This window comes from Pteropus alecto, unplaced genomic scaffold, assembly GCF_000325575.1.
Source record: "Pteropus alecto unplaced genomic scaffold, ASM32557v1 scaffold246, whole genome shotgun sequence".
Taxonomy (NCBI): domain Eukaryota; kingdom Metazoa; phylum Chordata; class Mammalia; order Chiroptera; family Pteropodidae; genus Pteropus; species Pteropus alecto.
The window spans coordinates 1,120,890-1,137,368 of record NW_006437742.1 but is presented as its reverse complement, the minus strand read 5'-3'; the positions used below and the strand labels follow the sequence as shown (position 1 = coordinate 1,137,368).

At 38.3% G+C, this 16,479-nt stretch overlaps 1 protein-coding gene across 1 annotated transcript in view; it reads left to right on the top strand.

Annotated features, from left to right (window-relative positions):
- Window positions 1-14,956, top strand: part of PRPS1 (phosphoribosyl pyrophosphate synthetase 1) — a 21,355-nt gene extending 6,399 nt beyond the window's left edge. Inside the window, exons 2-7 of the mRNA XM_006914789.3 lie at window positions 6,113-6,296; window positions 7,369-7,467; window positions 8,469-8,593; window positions 10,867-11,040; window positions 12,822-12,981; window positions 13,881-14,956. Of these exons, the coding sequence (XP_006914851.1) occupies window positions 6,113-6,296; window positions 7,369-7,467; window positions 8,469-8,593; window positions 10,867-11,040; window positions 12,822-12,981; window positions 13,881-13,973 (835 nt within the window). The 3' untranslated portion in view covers window positions 13,974-14,956. The remainder of the gene's footprint in view (window positions 1-6,112; window positions 6,297-7,368; window positions 7,468-8,468; window positions 8,594-10,866; window positions 11,041-12,821; window positions 12,982-13,880) is intronic.
- Window positions 14,957-16,479: the final 1,523 nt, after the last annotated feature.

Below are 16,479 nucleotides of genomic sequence, written 5' to 3'. Positions count from 1 at the left end.
AGCTAGTATGGAGCCTCAGGGGAATCTGTAGCAACCATAGGTGAAACACACACTGCAGCCGGTCCCAGTGATGTGTGGAGATATAGAAGCAAGGCAGCTGAAGCTTGAGGGCCACATTACGGGAAGGAAAATAGCCACACATACCACTGGCCTCTCCCAATACACCCACCCCCACCCAGTTAGACTGATTCGGAAAGAAGCAGCAGAGCATTGCATCCGATTGTTGGGACAGTACCAGGACTTCAGGGCCTTTTTAGAGGCTTGGACCCCCATTGCCCTTCACATTCTCTCACGAGGGTGGAGCCCTGGAACCAAGGCTAACTGGTCACAGAGACACATTTCCCTAGAGAATAAAGGGCATTTTTAACCTCAAAGCAGAGATCCAGCAAGCTTGAGCAGTACAGGAAGCTTGGGCACCACCTACTGGAAAGCAAAAGAAAAACATCACCCTGCTGAAGAGAGATCACTATATAATAAACTTTTTTTCAAAAGGAAAAAAAAAAAACAGTGCATTCCCTTTAATGCCTAGATGGAGAAATAATCCATCAAACACTATGAACAAACAAGATGACAAGGCAACTGAGAAAGAAGATGGAAAATTTCCAGAAAATAAGCTTAAAGATACAGAATTATGTGATTTAAATGACAGAATTCATGATTGCACTTCTGGGAAAAAAAAAACTCGAGATACAAGAAAATTCTGATCTACAGTTCAAAGAACTTAGAAACAAAATCAACGAATAACAGGAGTACTTTACAAAGGAGACTGAAACTTTAAGAAAGAACCAAATAGAACTTCAGGAGATGAACTCATTAAAAGAGATGAAGAATAAAATAGCAAGCTTAGAAAATAGAGCTGACCAGATGGAGGAGAGAATTAGTGATATCAAAGACAGAAATCTGGAAATGACGCAGATGGAAGAAGACTTGAGAGTGAGAAAAAAAATGAAAGAACTCTACAGGAACTGTCTGACACTACCAGAAAAAGCAATATAAGAATAACGGGTATACCAGAAGGAGAAGAGAGGTGGCAGGGAACAGAGAGTATATTCAAATAGTTGACGAGACTTTTTCACCTAAGGAAAAGAACTGGATCCTCAAATCCAAGAAGCAAACAGAACACTTGATTATCTCAGCCCGAAAAGGTCTTCTCCACAACACATTAAAATTGTCAAAAATTAATGACAAAGAATTCTCAAAACCTGGTAAAGCTCATACACACAAAAGAAATCTATAGACCAATATCTCATACAGATGCAAAAACACTAGCAAATTGGATACAACAACACATTAAAAAGATTATGCACCATGTAGGCTTCATCTCAGGGACATGGGGATTGTTTAACATATGCAAATCAATTAATGTGATACACCACATAAAATAAAGGATAAAAATCATATCAATAGATACAGCAAATGCATTTGACAAGATACAGCATCCATTTGTGGTTAAAACACTTAATAAAATGGGTAATGAAGGAAAGTATCTCAACATAAAAAGCCCATATATGACAAACCCTCAGGTAATATCATACTTAATGGTGAAAAACTAAAAACCTTCCAAGATCAAGAATAAGACAAGGCTGTCCACTATCACCACTATTATTCAACATAGTATTGTAATTCCTAGCTGGAGCAGTCAGGCAAGAGAGAAATAAAAGGCATCCAAATAGGGAATGAAGAAGTCATATTGTCACTTTTTGCAGATGACATAATTCTCTATAAAAACCTAAAGATTCCACTAAAAAGCTATTAGAAATAATAAACACAGCACTGTTTCAGGATACAGAATCAATGTACAAAAATCCATACCATTCCTATGCTCTTAACAGTGAATTTTCAGGGAAAAAAAATGAAAAATACCTTTTGCAATTTCAGCAAAAAGAATAAAATGCCTAGGAATAAACCTAACAAAGCATGTGAAAGACCTATACACTGAAAACTATAAGACATTATTAAAAGAAATTGAAAACAAACAAAAAAAATGGAAAGATATTTCATGATTTTGGATTGGAGAATCAACATAATTAAAATGACCTTATCACCTAAAGCATTATACAGATTTAATGCAATCCCCATCAAAATCCCATTGACATTCTTTAAAGAACTAGAACCAAAAAAAATCAGATTTGCATGGAAGTACAAACGACCCCAAATAGCCAAAGCAATACTGAGGAAAAAAACAAGGCCAGAGTTATCACTCTGCCCGACTTCAAATTGTACTACAAAGCGACAGTAAAAAAAAAAAAAAAAAAGCATGGGATTGGCAGAAAAGCAGACGCACAATTCAATGGAATGGAATTTAGAGTCCAGAAATAAACCCTCATATATATGAGCAAATAATTTTCGACAAAGGAGCCAAAAACATACAATGGAGAACAGAAAGCCTCTTCGACAAATGGTACTTGGAAAATTGGAAAGTCATATGCAAAGAAGGAAAGTAGACTGCTGTCTATTACCATATACCAAAATTAACTCAGAATGGATCAAAGACCTGAATAGAAGACCTGAAACAATAAATTACATGGAAGAAAACATAGATACTAAACTCATGGACCTTGTATTTAGAGATTTTATGAATATTACTTCAGAGGCAAGGGAAGTAAAAGCACAAATAAATGAATGGGACTGTATTAAACTAAAAAGCTTATGCATAGCAAAAGAAACCATTAAGACAAAGAGGCAACCATCCGAGTAGGAGAAGATAGTTATTTGCAAACAGTGCCTCTTATAAGGGCCTAATATCCAGAATATACAAAGAACTCATACAATTCAACAATAAAAAGCAAACAATCCAATTAAAAATGGGCAGAGGACCTGAACAGACACTTCTCCCAAGAAGACATACAAGTGACCAGCAGACATATGAAAAGATGCTCAACCTCACTAGCTATAGGGAAATGCACATCAAAACCACAATGAGATACCACCTCAAACCTATTACAATGGTTGTCATCAACAGGACAAGTAATAAAAAGTGTTAGAGAGGTCGTGGGGAAAAAGGAACCCTCAGATACTGCTGGTGGGAATGTAAATTGGCAGTTACTATGGAAAACAGTATGGAAGTTCCCGAAAAAACCCAGAATAGAATTACCATATGACTCACCATTCCCTCTTCTGGGTATTTACCCCCAAAACTTGAAAACATTTATCTGCAAAGATATATGCACCCCGATATTCATAGCTGCATTGTTCACAGTGGCCAAGACATGGAAACAACCAAAGTATCCATTGATAGATGATTGGATAAAGAAGCTGTGGTACATGTATACAATGGAATATTACTCAGCCATAAGGAAATATGAAAGCTTTCCATTTGTGACAACATTGATGGATATTGAGATTATCATGCTAAGCGAAATGTCAGTCAAAAAAAATTGAGAACTATATGATTTTACGTATGCGAGATATAAAACAAAGTAACAAACATGACAGACTCATGGACATGGGTAGTAGATTAGTGGTTACCATTGGGGAGGGGGGAGGTAGATTGGGGTAAAAGGCATCAAATATTTGGTGACGGAAGGACATTTACCTTTGGTGAACACAGTGCAATATACATGTGATGTGTTATTGAATTGTAAACTCGAAACCTATTGGATTTTATTAACCAGTGTCACCCCAATAAGTTTCATAAATTAAAAAGTCAAGCTTCTAAATTTTCACAGTGAATAAGCCTGGAGAAGGTTTGTATTCTGTCTAAAGTGAGTGGATCCAAGAGGCAGCGTAAGTAATCCTGAGGCGTATTCATTCATTCATCCTTTGTGTCATAGTGACACTCCCTTGCTGGGGATACAGATGAGCATTATAAATCTGGTTCCTGCCTTCATGGAGCTTGCATTCTGGTGAAGGAGACAAACAAGTGCATAAAAAATAAGGTGATAAGAAATTGTGTAAATGTTCTAGGGGAATAACTAGGGTGATGAGAGTCACTTTATTTAATTTTATTATAGAACATTCCAAGCATAGAGAAGTAGAATAGTGTAATGATCCCACCCGTCCACCCTACCTCCCATGTACTCATCACCCAGTCCAATAGTTAGCAAGTTTTGGCTAATGTTATTTCATCTATTATTCCAGCTCAATACACCCCCCCACCAATTGAATTATTTTGCAGCAAACCTAGATATTATATCGCCTATATACATTTCAGTAGCCACAATACCATTTTCTTGCCTAAAAATATTAACTAATCTCTTAATATCAAAATAACTAGCCAGTGTTCAAATTTTCCTGTTTCATAAATGTGTTTCTTTTACAGTTTGCTTGACTTTATATGCAAATAAAGTACATATAGTGCAATTGCTTGGTATTTTTTAAGTCACTTATAATCTTATAATATCTCAGGAAAGTACCTTAAGATGGTCAGGGAAGATATTTTGATTGGAGACCTGAGAAATGAATGAGCTAGATTTAGGAAGAATATTCCAGGTAGTGAGAGGAGTGTGAATTATAAATTCACATGCAGTTGTAATAAATAATACAGAGATCCTGTGTACCCATTACCCAGTTTTCCCAAAGTTCCAAAGCATAATTTTTCCACACTACAATTTTCTTGCAAAACTATAGCATAATGCAACAACCAGGATATTGGCATTGATGCAGTCAAGATACAGAACAATTCTGTTGCAAGGATCCTTCCTGTTGCCCTGTTGTAACCACACACACCTTTCTCCTCCTCCCACTTTGTAGTTTTTATATTACCTTTCTCTGGTTTGGTATCTGGATAATACTGGCCTCATAAAAATAAGTTGGAAAATAATTCCTCATCATCTGTTTTCTGGAAAAGATTGTGCAAATTTTGTGTTAATTATTTAACTGTGGTAGAATTCTCCATTGAAGCTGTTTTAGGTCAGCCTTCCTAGAGGTTTATCAATTTTATTGATTCCCTTTCCCCCAAGAACCACCTTTTTGTTTCATTGGTTTTTCTCCATTGTTTTACTATATTCAATTTCATTGATTTCTGCTCTTATGGTTATTTTCTTCCTGTGTACTTTTGGTTTTATATTCCAACTTTCTAGTTTCTTGATGTAGGAACTTCCATTACTGATTTAAGCAAATAATGCATGTTTAACATAAAATACTTGTTGAATTCAGTGCTTGAAAGTTTATCTCCAGATATGTTTTCTTCCTTTGTTCTGGCTACCAGGAATCTCACCTTCCCTGTTCTAATTAGTTTGTGGTTTGATTTTTTTCACCATTTGCTGCTATTTTTCTTTTACAATATAAATTAACCATTCTTTATAAAAGTAGGATCCTTTCCATCATTATTTAGATGGTAAAGGAATAAGTATTAAATAATAAGTATCGCCTTTATCAGCTTGCAAGACTTTCTTATTGGACCAGAGTACACTTAGCGTAGAATGAAGTCAAGGGCTACATCTGTCTTATTCTCCATTGTATCCCTGGCACCTAGCACAGTGACTTGTGTAAGAACATTTAATATGTTGAGTGAACTGGCCATCATGATCTCATTTGTTCTTTTTATGATCTTTCTACTTTTGTTATATGGACTGTGACAGTCACAGATGCTGTATCAAATTTGCATTCACATGTCAAGTGCCTGAAATGAGATATAGCCTACCAACTGAAATTATGGTTCAAATATTTGTGAATACTTTAGCCAATCTTTTTCATGTCCCATGTAATTTAGGTAATATTTATATAGTGCATTGGAGTAAACTGAGGCAATGAACTGCTTCTCATACAAGAGCTCCTCCAGGACAGTGGTCCCCAAACTTTTTAGCACCAGGGACCAGTGCTACTATGAGAATCTAATACCTGATGATCTGAGGTGGAGCTGAGGTGGTGATGCTAGCAGCTGGGGAGCAGCTGCAAATGCGGATGAAGCTTCCCTCACTTGCCTGCGGCTCACCTCCTGCTGTGCGGCCTGATTCCTAACTGGCCACAGACCACTACCAGTCCACAGCCCCAGGGTTGTGGACCCCTGCTCCAGAAGATCTGCTGAAGTGAGGGTATCAAGATCCACATGCAGCTGTAACCCATTAGCAACATATCAGTAGGGAAACTATGGTTTTTAAACCTTACTGTCTGTAGAATTATAGTACTTTAAAATCTATTGTTTTTGTCATCTTTCCTTTCCTGGTTGTAGTGTGGAAATTGGCGAAAGCGTACGTGGAGAGGATGTCTACATCGTTCAGAGTGGCTGTGGAGAAATTAACGACAATCTCATGGAGCTTTTGATCATGATTAATGCCTGCAAGATTGCTTCAGCCAGCCGGGTTACTGCAGTCATCCCATGTTTCCCTTATGCCCGGCAGGATAAGAAGGATAAGGTGGGAGCAGAATTTCCTTTAAAATTTTTTTTTTTAAATCAGTAGAAGCATAAGCACTTGGCCAAAGTTCCAAAAGATTCCTTAATCATCAAATATATATTTAGAAGGTATTATTTTTTTTGTCACATTCTCTTAGACATTATTGAATCTTCAAGTGATATGTGATTGGTATAAAGCAACACATTTGTAGTCTGTATATTTTATTCTGGTCATACATATATAACTTTCTGTTAGCTCACTGCTGTTTTTTAATTGTATCAGTAAGACTAAGCACCAGCTCCTATGGAGTAGAATATTTTTGAAACTATGATAGAACTTCTGGGACCATCTTGCAGTTATAGTTATGACCTCTTCATAAAACTTGGAAATCTGTTACATGAGTACTCGATCTCTTTGTACACGCACACCCCCTCCCCTAATTTATCTGATATATATTAGAGGATAGGCATATACATAAAACTTTGCAGGTCTATTGTCTATTGTAATCAGTGCCCAAATTTTACATATAATGCCTAGGAGAAGGCCAGATATTTTTATTCCAAGAGTATAGAAAAAGGGCATTTTATAGTGCAGCAGCTATGTTTACCTGTTATTTAAGGAGGCTGAGGTTGCTGGAAGGTTGACCTCCAGATGAGTAAGGCAGTGGTGTAAATAAATTCCATGTCTTTAAATTTTGACATGCTAGATGTTATACAGGTTTGACTATATATGTGTGAAAAGAGATTTCAATAAAATTCTTTCGAAAAAGATTTTTTAAGCCTGCCTAATTTAAACTGAGCATTGGAAACACTTGAATAGGCTGAAAATATGTATATTAAATTAAGAAAATGAAAGGTAGAAAGGTATTTTCTTTTATGAAATACATATCCTGAGTTTGAAAAGTGATGTTCCACTTAATATTTATGCTAGATTGTGATCTACTCAGTCAATGGTCATGTCACTTTTTTTGAATTTCCTAGTAGCACAGTGCCTTAAACATAGTAGGTACTCAATAAATAGATGCTTATTGAGCAAACGAATTGTTTCTCAAATTGACTATTTGGTTTTGTTTTTTTTTCTCTCCTCCATTTAGAGCCGTGCTCCAATCTCAGCCAAGCTAGTTGCAAATATGCTCTCCGTAGCAGGCGCAGATCATATTATCACCATGGACTTGCATGCTTCTCAAATTCAGGTAACAGTGGAAGCTGAACATTAGCTTAGAGGTTTTCAGGGGTTAGAAAAGGGGAGGGGAGAGGATTGAATGCTGAAGCAAAAAACTGCCCAAGTACAGCTCTAATGAACTAGACATTGACAACATTTTAAACATCCTCACTTTAAGCTCAGTTCATGATCTTAGTCATTTAGGGTGATTGGAAAAGGAGACAGTTTTGTATCCTGGGAAGAGTGGAGGCTTTGGATCAGACCTAGTTTGAATACTGGCTCTGACACTTGGCTAGCTTTGTAACTGTGAGCAGATTATTTAACTTCTCTGAATATACACCGCTTTGCGAGTATTAAGATTAAATTCATAGTATGCCTGGTGCATGACAGGAACCAAATAAATGGGAGCTGTTATTGTTATCATTAAGTTTAGAGTCACAGATATTGGAACCTACTTTCTAGCATAAACTCGAAGTAAGGGGAGCTGAATACCACCTTATATTTATACACTTTAAAGAGATTCGTTAAATCGTTATCATTGGAACCTTATGGCAGTCCATTGAGGTACATAGGACAGGTGATTAAACCCATTTTGTAGAAGAGGAACAAATCAGTTGAGAAACACAACTAATCTGTAGCAACTAGAATTAGAGCACAGATCTGACTTCTATTTACTCTCTGTGACCATTTATTATAAGTACTTTCCATTAAATTTATGTATCATAGCATCTCTAACTGGTTTACCAGTTAGCTTTTGCTGAACTTGGCTATTTTTTCCAAGGGTTCACTCATGTGCCTAGGGTCAGTTGTGGGTCACCGAGAGCTGGCTTTGCCTGTTGTGGCTGGGCTCTCTTGCACAGTCTGAATTCCAGGAGGCTGTTTTTATAATCTCCCACACTGGGCATGCCTTTTAATCAGTCTGAATGTTGCAGTAAGCTATTCTTTGGGCAAGTCACCATTCTCTTTGCGTTAATCATTTATAAGTGGAAGAGAAGGAACACAAAGCAAAACTGACCCAGCTCCTTTCTACAGGGCTTTTTTGATATCCCTGTGGACAATTTATATGCAGAGCCAGCTGTCCTGAAGTGGATAAGGGAGAACATCTCTGAGTGGAGGAACTGCACCATTGTCTCACCTGATGCTGGGGGTGCTAAAAGGTATGGCTGAAATTCATATTATTCTCAATGTACTGGGAAAATCTTTCAGACAGTTGTCAGAAAGTGATGTCTTTCTATCCAAGTGACTGATACTTTTTAAGTACTTCACCATGGATGTGCCAGTAGCTGGCCCCGCTTTTTCTGGCCCCAGTCCCCACCTGAAAGACAAGACAGCAATAGGGGGACCCTGAATAGTTTGGTATTGTGGACCTGACTATAACCTCTTGGTAACTTGGCGCTGCAAGGCTAGTAACACTGCTGGAAACCGATCGGGGAAGGGAGGAAATTTGGTTTTCTAATGAGTGGCACCTGCTGTCAAACCACATGATAATAGTGGACAAGCAAGCTTTTACACACCTCTTAACGCTGTTGTTGGTTAGACCATTTTGATCCTTTGGATTAAAGTATTAAGCAGGAAGGAAAATAAAGCGTGGTAATTTTATTTAAAGCCAAGACCTTAACATTTTAAACGAACTGCCACGGATTACCAGTTGCGGTACTTTATAGCTCACGTGGTGCCGACTAACAACTTTTTATTTCCTCAGTGGATCATGCATTAATAATGCATTCAAAAGTGTGACATACTCTCTTCATGTTGTGGAAATGGAACGAAGAGCTACCAAACACAGATGATTAGGAAAAGCTAATTCAGATCTCTCTAAAAGCCATTCAAATCTTCAATGACTGTTTCTCAACAACCTCTTTATTTCAGTAATTTCAACAGTACTGATAAGCTGAGAACTTGAATTTGATTATCCAGACAGATATATGGCTTTGTCAGGCTCATGTAACCACCAGTTACCATCTGTAATACTAGAGACAGCCTAAAAAACACCCCCTAATGGTAATTGTCATACTTGTTTTAACTTGTGCATTATTTTCACATCTAGCCATGGGACTTAGAAAATCGTCACATATGAAATAAATAATCAAGCGGGATTTTCTTTCCAAAGTTGGGTACAGAAAAACCACCTTTAATAGATGACTTATTACTACATGTATTTTTTTGGTTTTTAATTTTCTTAGTGATAGAGTTTTCAAAATTAGTAGCTATCACTTCTGTGTTGGCAGGATTTTTGGAGTAGGGAGAGATCCCGGTGCAGTTGTGACTTGCACATAGTGTTCCTCTCAAGGGCATGGGAAGTGACTTTTCGTAGCCCTTTATGCTTTTTCTGCAGTCACTAAGTTTGTTGGACATTAAGTATGGATAGTTTGGGATGCTCGAAATAATCATGTATTTATCTCAGATTTATTCATACATTCCAAGTAGATTGGTTACTCTAGATGATATATGCCCATGAAGCAGTAATGGAGAGGACGGGGTGTGGCTCATTTAGATCAGGGTACAAATGTCACCTAGGTTGTAGTTCAAACCTTGCTGTGGTCTCTATTATATGGTCGCAGGTTCTCCTCTATCTAGCGCAAACTCAGATATGTGACCAGTGTCAGAAGGGAAATAGGACAGAATGCTCTGGTTGGATCAGTACACTAAAAAATAAAGCCCAAAGCACAGGTCTCATTACACATAATGAGGATGGCACAGTGGAGTATGGTTGTGCATGCCAATGGGACAGCACAGTCATTTACACTATATGAATTTCCGTTTGAATGAATGATAACAGTATTTTGCCACCAGACAAGTTTGTCTTCTATCTCATCTTCTAGTCTTTCTATTATCTTATAATTGGAAAAAAAAAACTCACAAAAACTGTTTTGATTTGGAGATACTTTGGCTGTACAATGGCATGCCCAGTTTGCCTGGTTAATTGGTATAACTTCCTTTCTAACAGGCATTAAAGGAACTCCCAAGCTTGGCATCCAGGCACAAGCATTAGAACAGGCTGGGTACTGCTCCTCTCCTGCCAGGTTCAGGTCCACTTCTCATCACATCCTCATGTCAAATTAGGACAGTCTGCACTCCTGATATTAGTTAACTGAGTCTTTTCTCTCACCGCTTCTGCTGCCAATTCATTCAGTGTACGCACCTTAGCATTATACTGCTTCCTAGAACTGGTGAGGGCATCTGTCTATCCCCTCCTGTAACCTAGAATGAATCGTAATTTATGGAAATTGCTCTTAAGATAAGGAGGCATTAGTCTATAAAACCTAGTTTGTAATGTCAATAAATTGTAGTTGCTTTCTTCCAGCTCTGGGAACTGTTTGGTTTCAAGGAGTATTCTCCCCCAGAAAACAAGCCCATTATTTAATCCATCTAGTTTGTTTAGGAACTAATACACCCTAGGTTTTTAAACTAGGAACATCTTATTTTGCAGAGTGACTTCCATCGCAGACCGGTTGAATGTGGACTTTGCCTTGATTCACAAAGAACGGAAGAAGGCCAATGAAGTGGACCGCATGGTGCTGGTGGGAGACGTGAAGGATCGGGTGGCCATTCTAGTGGATGACATGGCTGATACTTGTGGCACAATCTGCCATGCAGCTGACAAGTGAGTGCTGAGCAGTGATGCGGGCTGGTGGTTAGAAGAAAAAAGCTGACTGCTATCTGAATGCCTTAATCTTGCTGATTCTTTTTGGGACTGAATCGAGGGTATGATAACTAGCTTTAGGAGTTTTTTGTCACCCTAGGCTTGAATTGCAATATGTGTAAGTTGATGAGTACTCTTTATAGTACTAAATTATGTATAACATAAAATTGGCCATTTTAACCATTTTAAGTGTACAATTCAATGGCATTAGTTACATTTGCAGTGTTATTCAACTGTTACCACTGTATTTCCAAAATATTTTCATCACTTTGAATACTCTACTTTTGATAGTTGTTTTAAAAAACAAGTTAAGGTAGAAATCCATAGACCTGCGCAGAGAGAAATATATTCTCATATTTATATTTTACCTGAGCGGGAAACCCTAGTCTCACCTCTTGATCGTCTATTTTAGCTGCTACTTCATTCATATTACTTCTCATCTCTCACACTGTTCTAAATTGCCTTCCCTCTGTTCTCTCTGCTACCAGTCACCAGTCTCTTACCTCCCCAGTCCATCTCTCATATTGCCTTCTCACTTGGAAATCTTCCTAAAACCTAAGGCTAGATCCCATCATTCCTCACCTTTAAAACTTCATTCCTCACCTTTAAAACTTTAAGTGGCTCCCCATTGCTCACAGTCTAAAGCACTACGGACAGCATTGTTTCTCATAAATCTTTTTTAACCTCTGAGTGTGCCTTGCTCAGGGCCTGGCATGTAATGGGTACTAAAAACATATTTGTGTGCTGAATGAGCCCTGATTTGGATCCTGGAGTATACATTTATACAATTCTTTTTGTTCTTATATTAGTAAGGTAATGCTAATTACTATAACAGATCAACTCCCTGAAATATCGGTGGCTTAACATGATACAGTTTCTTTCTCATTTATGGTGCACTCCATTGTGACTATTCCTCTCTGAGTCTTATGTCACTGCATCTTTAACATGTGGCTTCTAAGATTACTTTCAGACATTTTCATTGTCATTTTGGCCATCCAGAAAGGGAAAAGAGCATGGAGAATCAATCACCCATGGAAGATTTTTGTAAGCTCAGCCAAGAAGTGTGGTGTACATTGTATCTGCTCACATTTTGATAGCCAGAATTAAACCAGAATTAAGTCGCACGGCAACACCTAACTATTCAGGGCGGGGAGGAGGCTAGGAAATGTAGTCCAGCTGTGTGCCCAGAAAGACAAGATGGATTTTGTTGAGTCTAATAGTCTGCCACGGTCCTTTTACACAAAGCCAGACCTATTCAGATAAGTTCTTAGTCCAGTTCTCTCTCCTTGTTATGCACTGAATTGTGGCCCCCTAAAACTTATACATTGATGCCCTACCCTGCAGCATGTTGGCATTTGGAGATGAGACCTTTGGGAGGTACTTAGGTTTAGATGAGGTCATGAGGGTGGGGTCCTTAATGATAGGATTAGTGCCTTAGAAGAAGAGACCAGAGAGCTTACATCAGCCATGCATGTATATGCACAGAGAGATAAAAAGTGGTCACATGAACACGTAGAGAGATGGTAGCTGCCAACAAGCCAAGAGAAGAGGCCTCAGAATGAAGCCTGCCTTGCTTCCACCTTGATCTTAGACTTCGCAGCCTCCAGAACTGTGAGAAATAAAATTCTGTTTAAGCTACCCAGTCTGTGGTAGGGCAGCCAAGCTAACTAATGCACTTCTTCCTAACTCAGATTCTGTAGTAACAAGTAAGTAATCCAAGTCAACTCTGCTTTTTCCTCTAGGCTTCTCTCAGCTGGAGCCACCAGAGTTTATGCTATTTTGACTCATGGAATCTTTTCTGGCCCCGCCATTTCTCGCATTAACAACGCATGCTTTGAAGCAGTAGTTGTCACCAATACCATACCTCAGGAGGATAAGATGAAGCATTGCTCCAAAATACAGGTGAGGGTGAGATTCTTGCAAAGCAAAATTGCACTAAGCATTCATGAGGTGGTTTCATATGTTGAATTACCAGAAGATTTCTTGCTTTGCTCTTAAGGGTTTAGTTCCTTATCACGGTCTGTGATCTAAAAGTAAAAAATCGTGTACTTAAAGACTTAGATGGCTGGACCTCAGAATCTCTAGAGGTTGGAGCCCAGGAATCTACATTTTAACAGGCATCGCCCAGATGATGCTCACTCAAATTTGCAAGTCCATACTTTATAATATCTGTGTGTGTCACTCTTAACTATTAGCTCTTGCAGACATAATGTGAAACCTTTAAACTGAAGGTACACTCCTTAGAACTCAAGTGTTTCTCAAAGTTGCTTTGGAAACAGCCTCATTACCTTATGTTCTTGTTAAAAAATGCAGATCCCTTTGCTCTATCCAAGACCTACAAAACCAGAGATCCTGGAGCCACTACTTGAAAGTAATTCTCTAAGTAATTGTTAGACACTCAAGTTTAAATGTCGTTACACTAAAATATAAGGCCTTTACTTAATGAAAAATGTGTACAGTAATCCGTTAGCTTTGTAAAATATGTAAAATTGAAGGGTCGATGTTATTAAGGATTTTTTTCCACTTAAATATATGTTTTCTTCATTCCTAAGAATTTTAAATGCCAACTCACCACCATCTTGGTGAGTCTGACTCAGAATTTCTCCTCCATTAGCGTGTCGACTATCCTATATGGTGTTATTTAAAATGTTACGTAGAATAGCTGGGTGCACAAGGGGAAACATCACAGTGCAGCCATCTTACAAGGAAGGACTCTCATTAAGCTGCTCATCATTCTCTGCAAATTGGCCAGTTGTCTCTGTCTATATTATACTAACCCAGTGCTTTTCTTGCCTGTCCAGGTGATTGACATCTCCATGATCCTTGCAGAAGCCATCAGGAGAACTCACAATGGGGAATCTGTTTCCTACCTTTTCAGCCATGTCCCTTTATAATAGAATAACTTCAGAGGCTTTTAAAAAATAAAGTGAACCCCACCCCTTGTTTTCCCTTGGTATTTGATAAAATATTCAGCAGAAGACTCAGCTTACTCTAGTAGCTTTCTACATCCCATGTCAGGTATATTTTAGTTTCTCCAAAATTAGGGAAAAACAGATTGAGACTAATTGCTCAGATTTTTTACCCATATTGTCTCATTCTGGCTTCTTGGTTTTGTGAGCCTTGCAGCTTTAACTACAGCTCAGCTGCTGCAGGTTTTCAGGCTTTGAAGGGTGTTGTGTGGGGGTGTTTGAATGTGATTGGGGAAGCTCAGACTACATGTGAATGTTTCAGGGTTTCCTTAGTTCAGAACTACTAGCAACAAAGCCAACCCAATCTCCCCCTACCCCCCACCCCCCACACACAACACATGACAAGTTCTCTAAGGTCTAAATTACAAGAGCCTTAGGCAGCCCAGAACTCAGCTCTGGTTGGTGAGCCCCTGTAAGGCAAGCTGCTGCGGGGGTTGGGCTGATGGAAGGCAGTGCACACAGTACAACAGATGCTTCTTAGGAAGAAAAATCCTGACCCATCACCCTCTGCTTGGGGATTGTCACTTAGAGTCTTTTGTATCTGTTTCTTTTTCCATTTGACTTGACCTTCAACCATCTGACCTTTTCCTGGCCAAATAATCTTCTTGGGCCCAAATGATCACTGTACCATTGTCTTCTGGAAAGTAAACCTCACTTCTTGCTGTGTATTCTGTAACATTGACACAAGATTATTTCTCTGTAGCTTAATCTTCCTTAGCCCACTACCACCGTGGTAGAAAGTTCTAGGTGGTGTCGTAGTGCCTTTTGATTAATTTAAGTATTTAATTTTCATCTTCCTTCCATGGATCTGTTTGGCCTCTCAGATGACCTGAGATTGCTGTTAAAAAGATATTACTAGCTCTTGTAGAGGAAACTAATAAAGTTTCTGACTGTGTTGTGTGATCATGGATCTATATCATATCTGTACTGCTCTATCTGCCAAAAGTTTAGTTTACGTGTCTTGCTGCCTAATGAGACCTTGTAGTCTTTGTTTCCAAACTATTAGCTGCATTGTTAAGCCAAGAGAAGACATTGGCAGCAATTTTACTGAACTATAAGATCTTAAGATGTCTGGGGTTTACATAGAAATATTTTATATATATATATAGTAATTCTATGCATTATACCTGAATCATAGGATGTCTATTGCCTGCTGAATCTCTGGTTCTTATTCCTGGAGATAGGAATTACATATTTTCTTATTGGAAGAGAATAGTTTCTATAATTTATTTTGAACCAGTTTTGTCAAATGTGGTTAAGATTTTCCTACATCGTTAGTTGACATACGTTTGGCATTTAATTTCAGCCCATTCTAAATAAAAACTATTTAGAGAAGGTAAATGTGCAAAAGTTAAGAATGAATTATAATGAATTCCAAAATTTTAAGTGAGTTTCTTTGCATATCAAATATAAGAGCATCCTTTTATTTTGGGAAGCTACATGCTTCTGGAGCTTTGTGAAGAGTGCTTGCTCCCTTATTTTTGAAGCTTAGTTCTGGTTTTGTTTTTGCTTTGTGTTGAATATTGGGATATCTATCTTACAATGAGTCTTTTGAAAAAAGTGATTCAGAAGGGACCAAAGTGAGCTATGAAAAGTGTGCCTCTGACCCTCTAGCCCTCTTTTACCTGAAATTTTTGCTCTGGGAGAAGCTAATGTAGAGCATCGATGCCATAATTTGTTGATTATGCTGTTTCCTGAAGTATTGGATCAGTTGATCAGGGTTTGCCATGTCAGAATATTTTGATATAAAACATCTGCTGTGGGCCCCCTTGAGTGATCCAGTTAGTGCTTCGGATGAGGTTTTGAGTCATTCAAGAAAGGCCCTCAGTCCCCACCTTTGATCCCTATGCCTGGGAGAAGGTCAATATTCAGTTCCCTGTGACACTCAGCAAAGTGCCATAAGCACCTCCAAGGCCTATTTTTTTTCTTCTAATGGGAAAGACCCAAGTATCCTGAATGGCAAGTGATTCTTGACTGGAGAACCGTAGTAGAAGCGGACCTAGTGAATAGATATGAAGCAGCACCAAAGCTGAATAGAGTTGTAGTGAGAACACAGCTGAAAGGAAACTTTGTGATACCTATGTATCTATTGCTCCTGAGCAAAAGGCATCAGCAGGTTCTATTTCTCATCCCCTCAACTCCCCCAACCCTCAGAACCAGAGAAAAAATTACTTGCACCAAAGCTAAGCTCATCGAGTCCCCAAGCTAATACCTTTATAAAAGATTTTTTTTTTTTTGCTTTTCAAATTAGGGCTGTTAGTCTCCAGATTTGGAATAGAAGCATTTTCTGCTAAAGGGTTTATTTAACTTGCCCATTAATATATTATATAGTTCTTAATCTGAGGGTTATTAGAAAACAAAAACAACTCTCATTGACCTGCCCTTCCACCATCTCCTTCTGACTAACTCCTGATTGTGGGAGTGAGGGAAG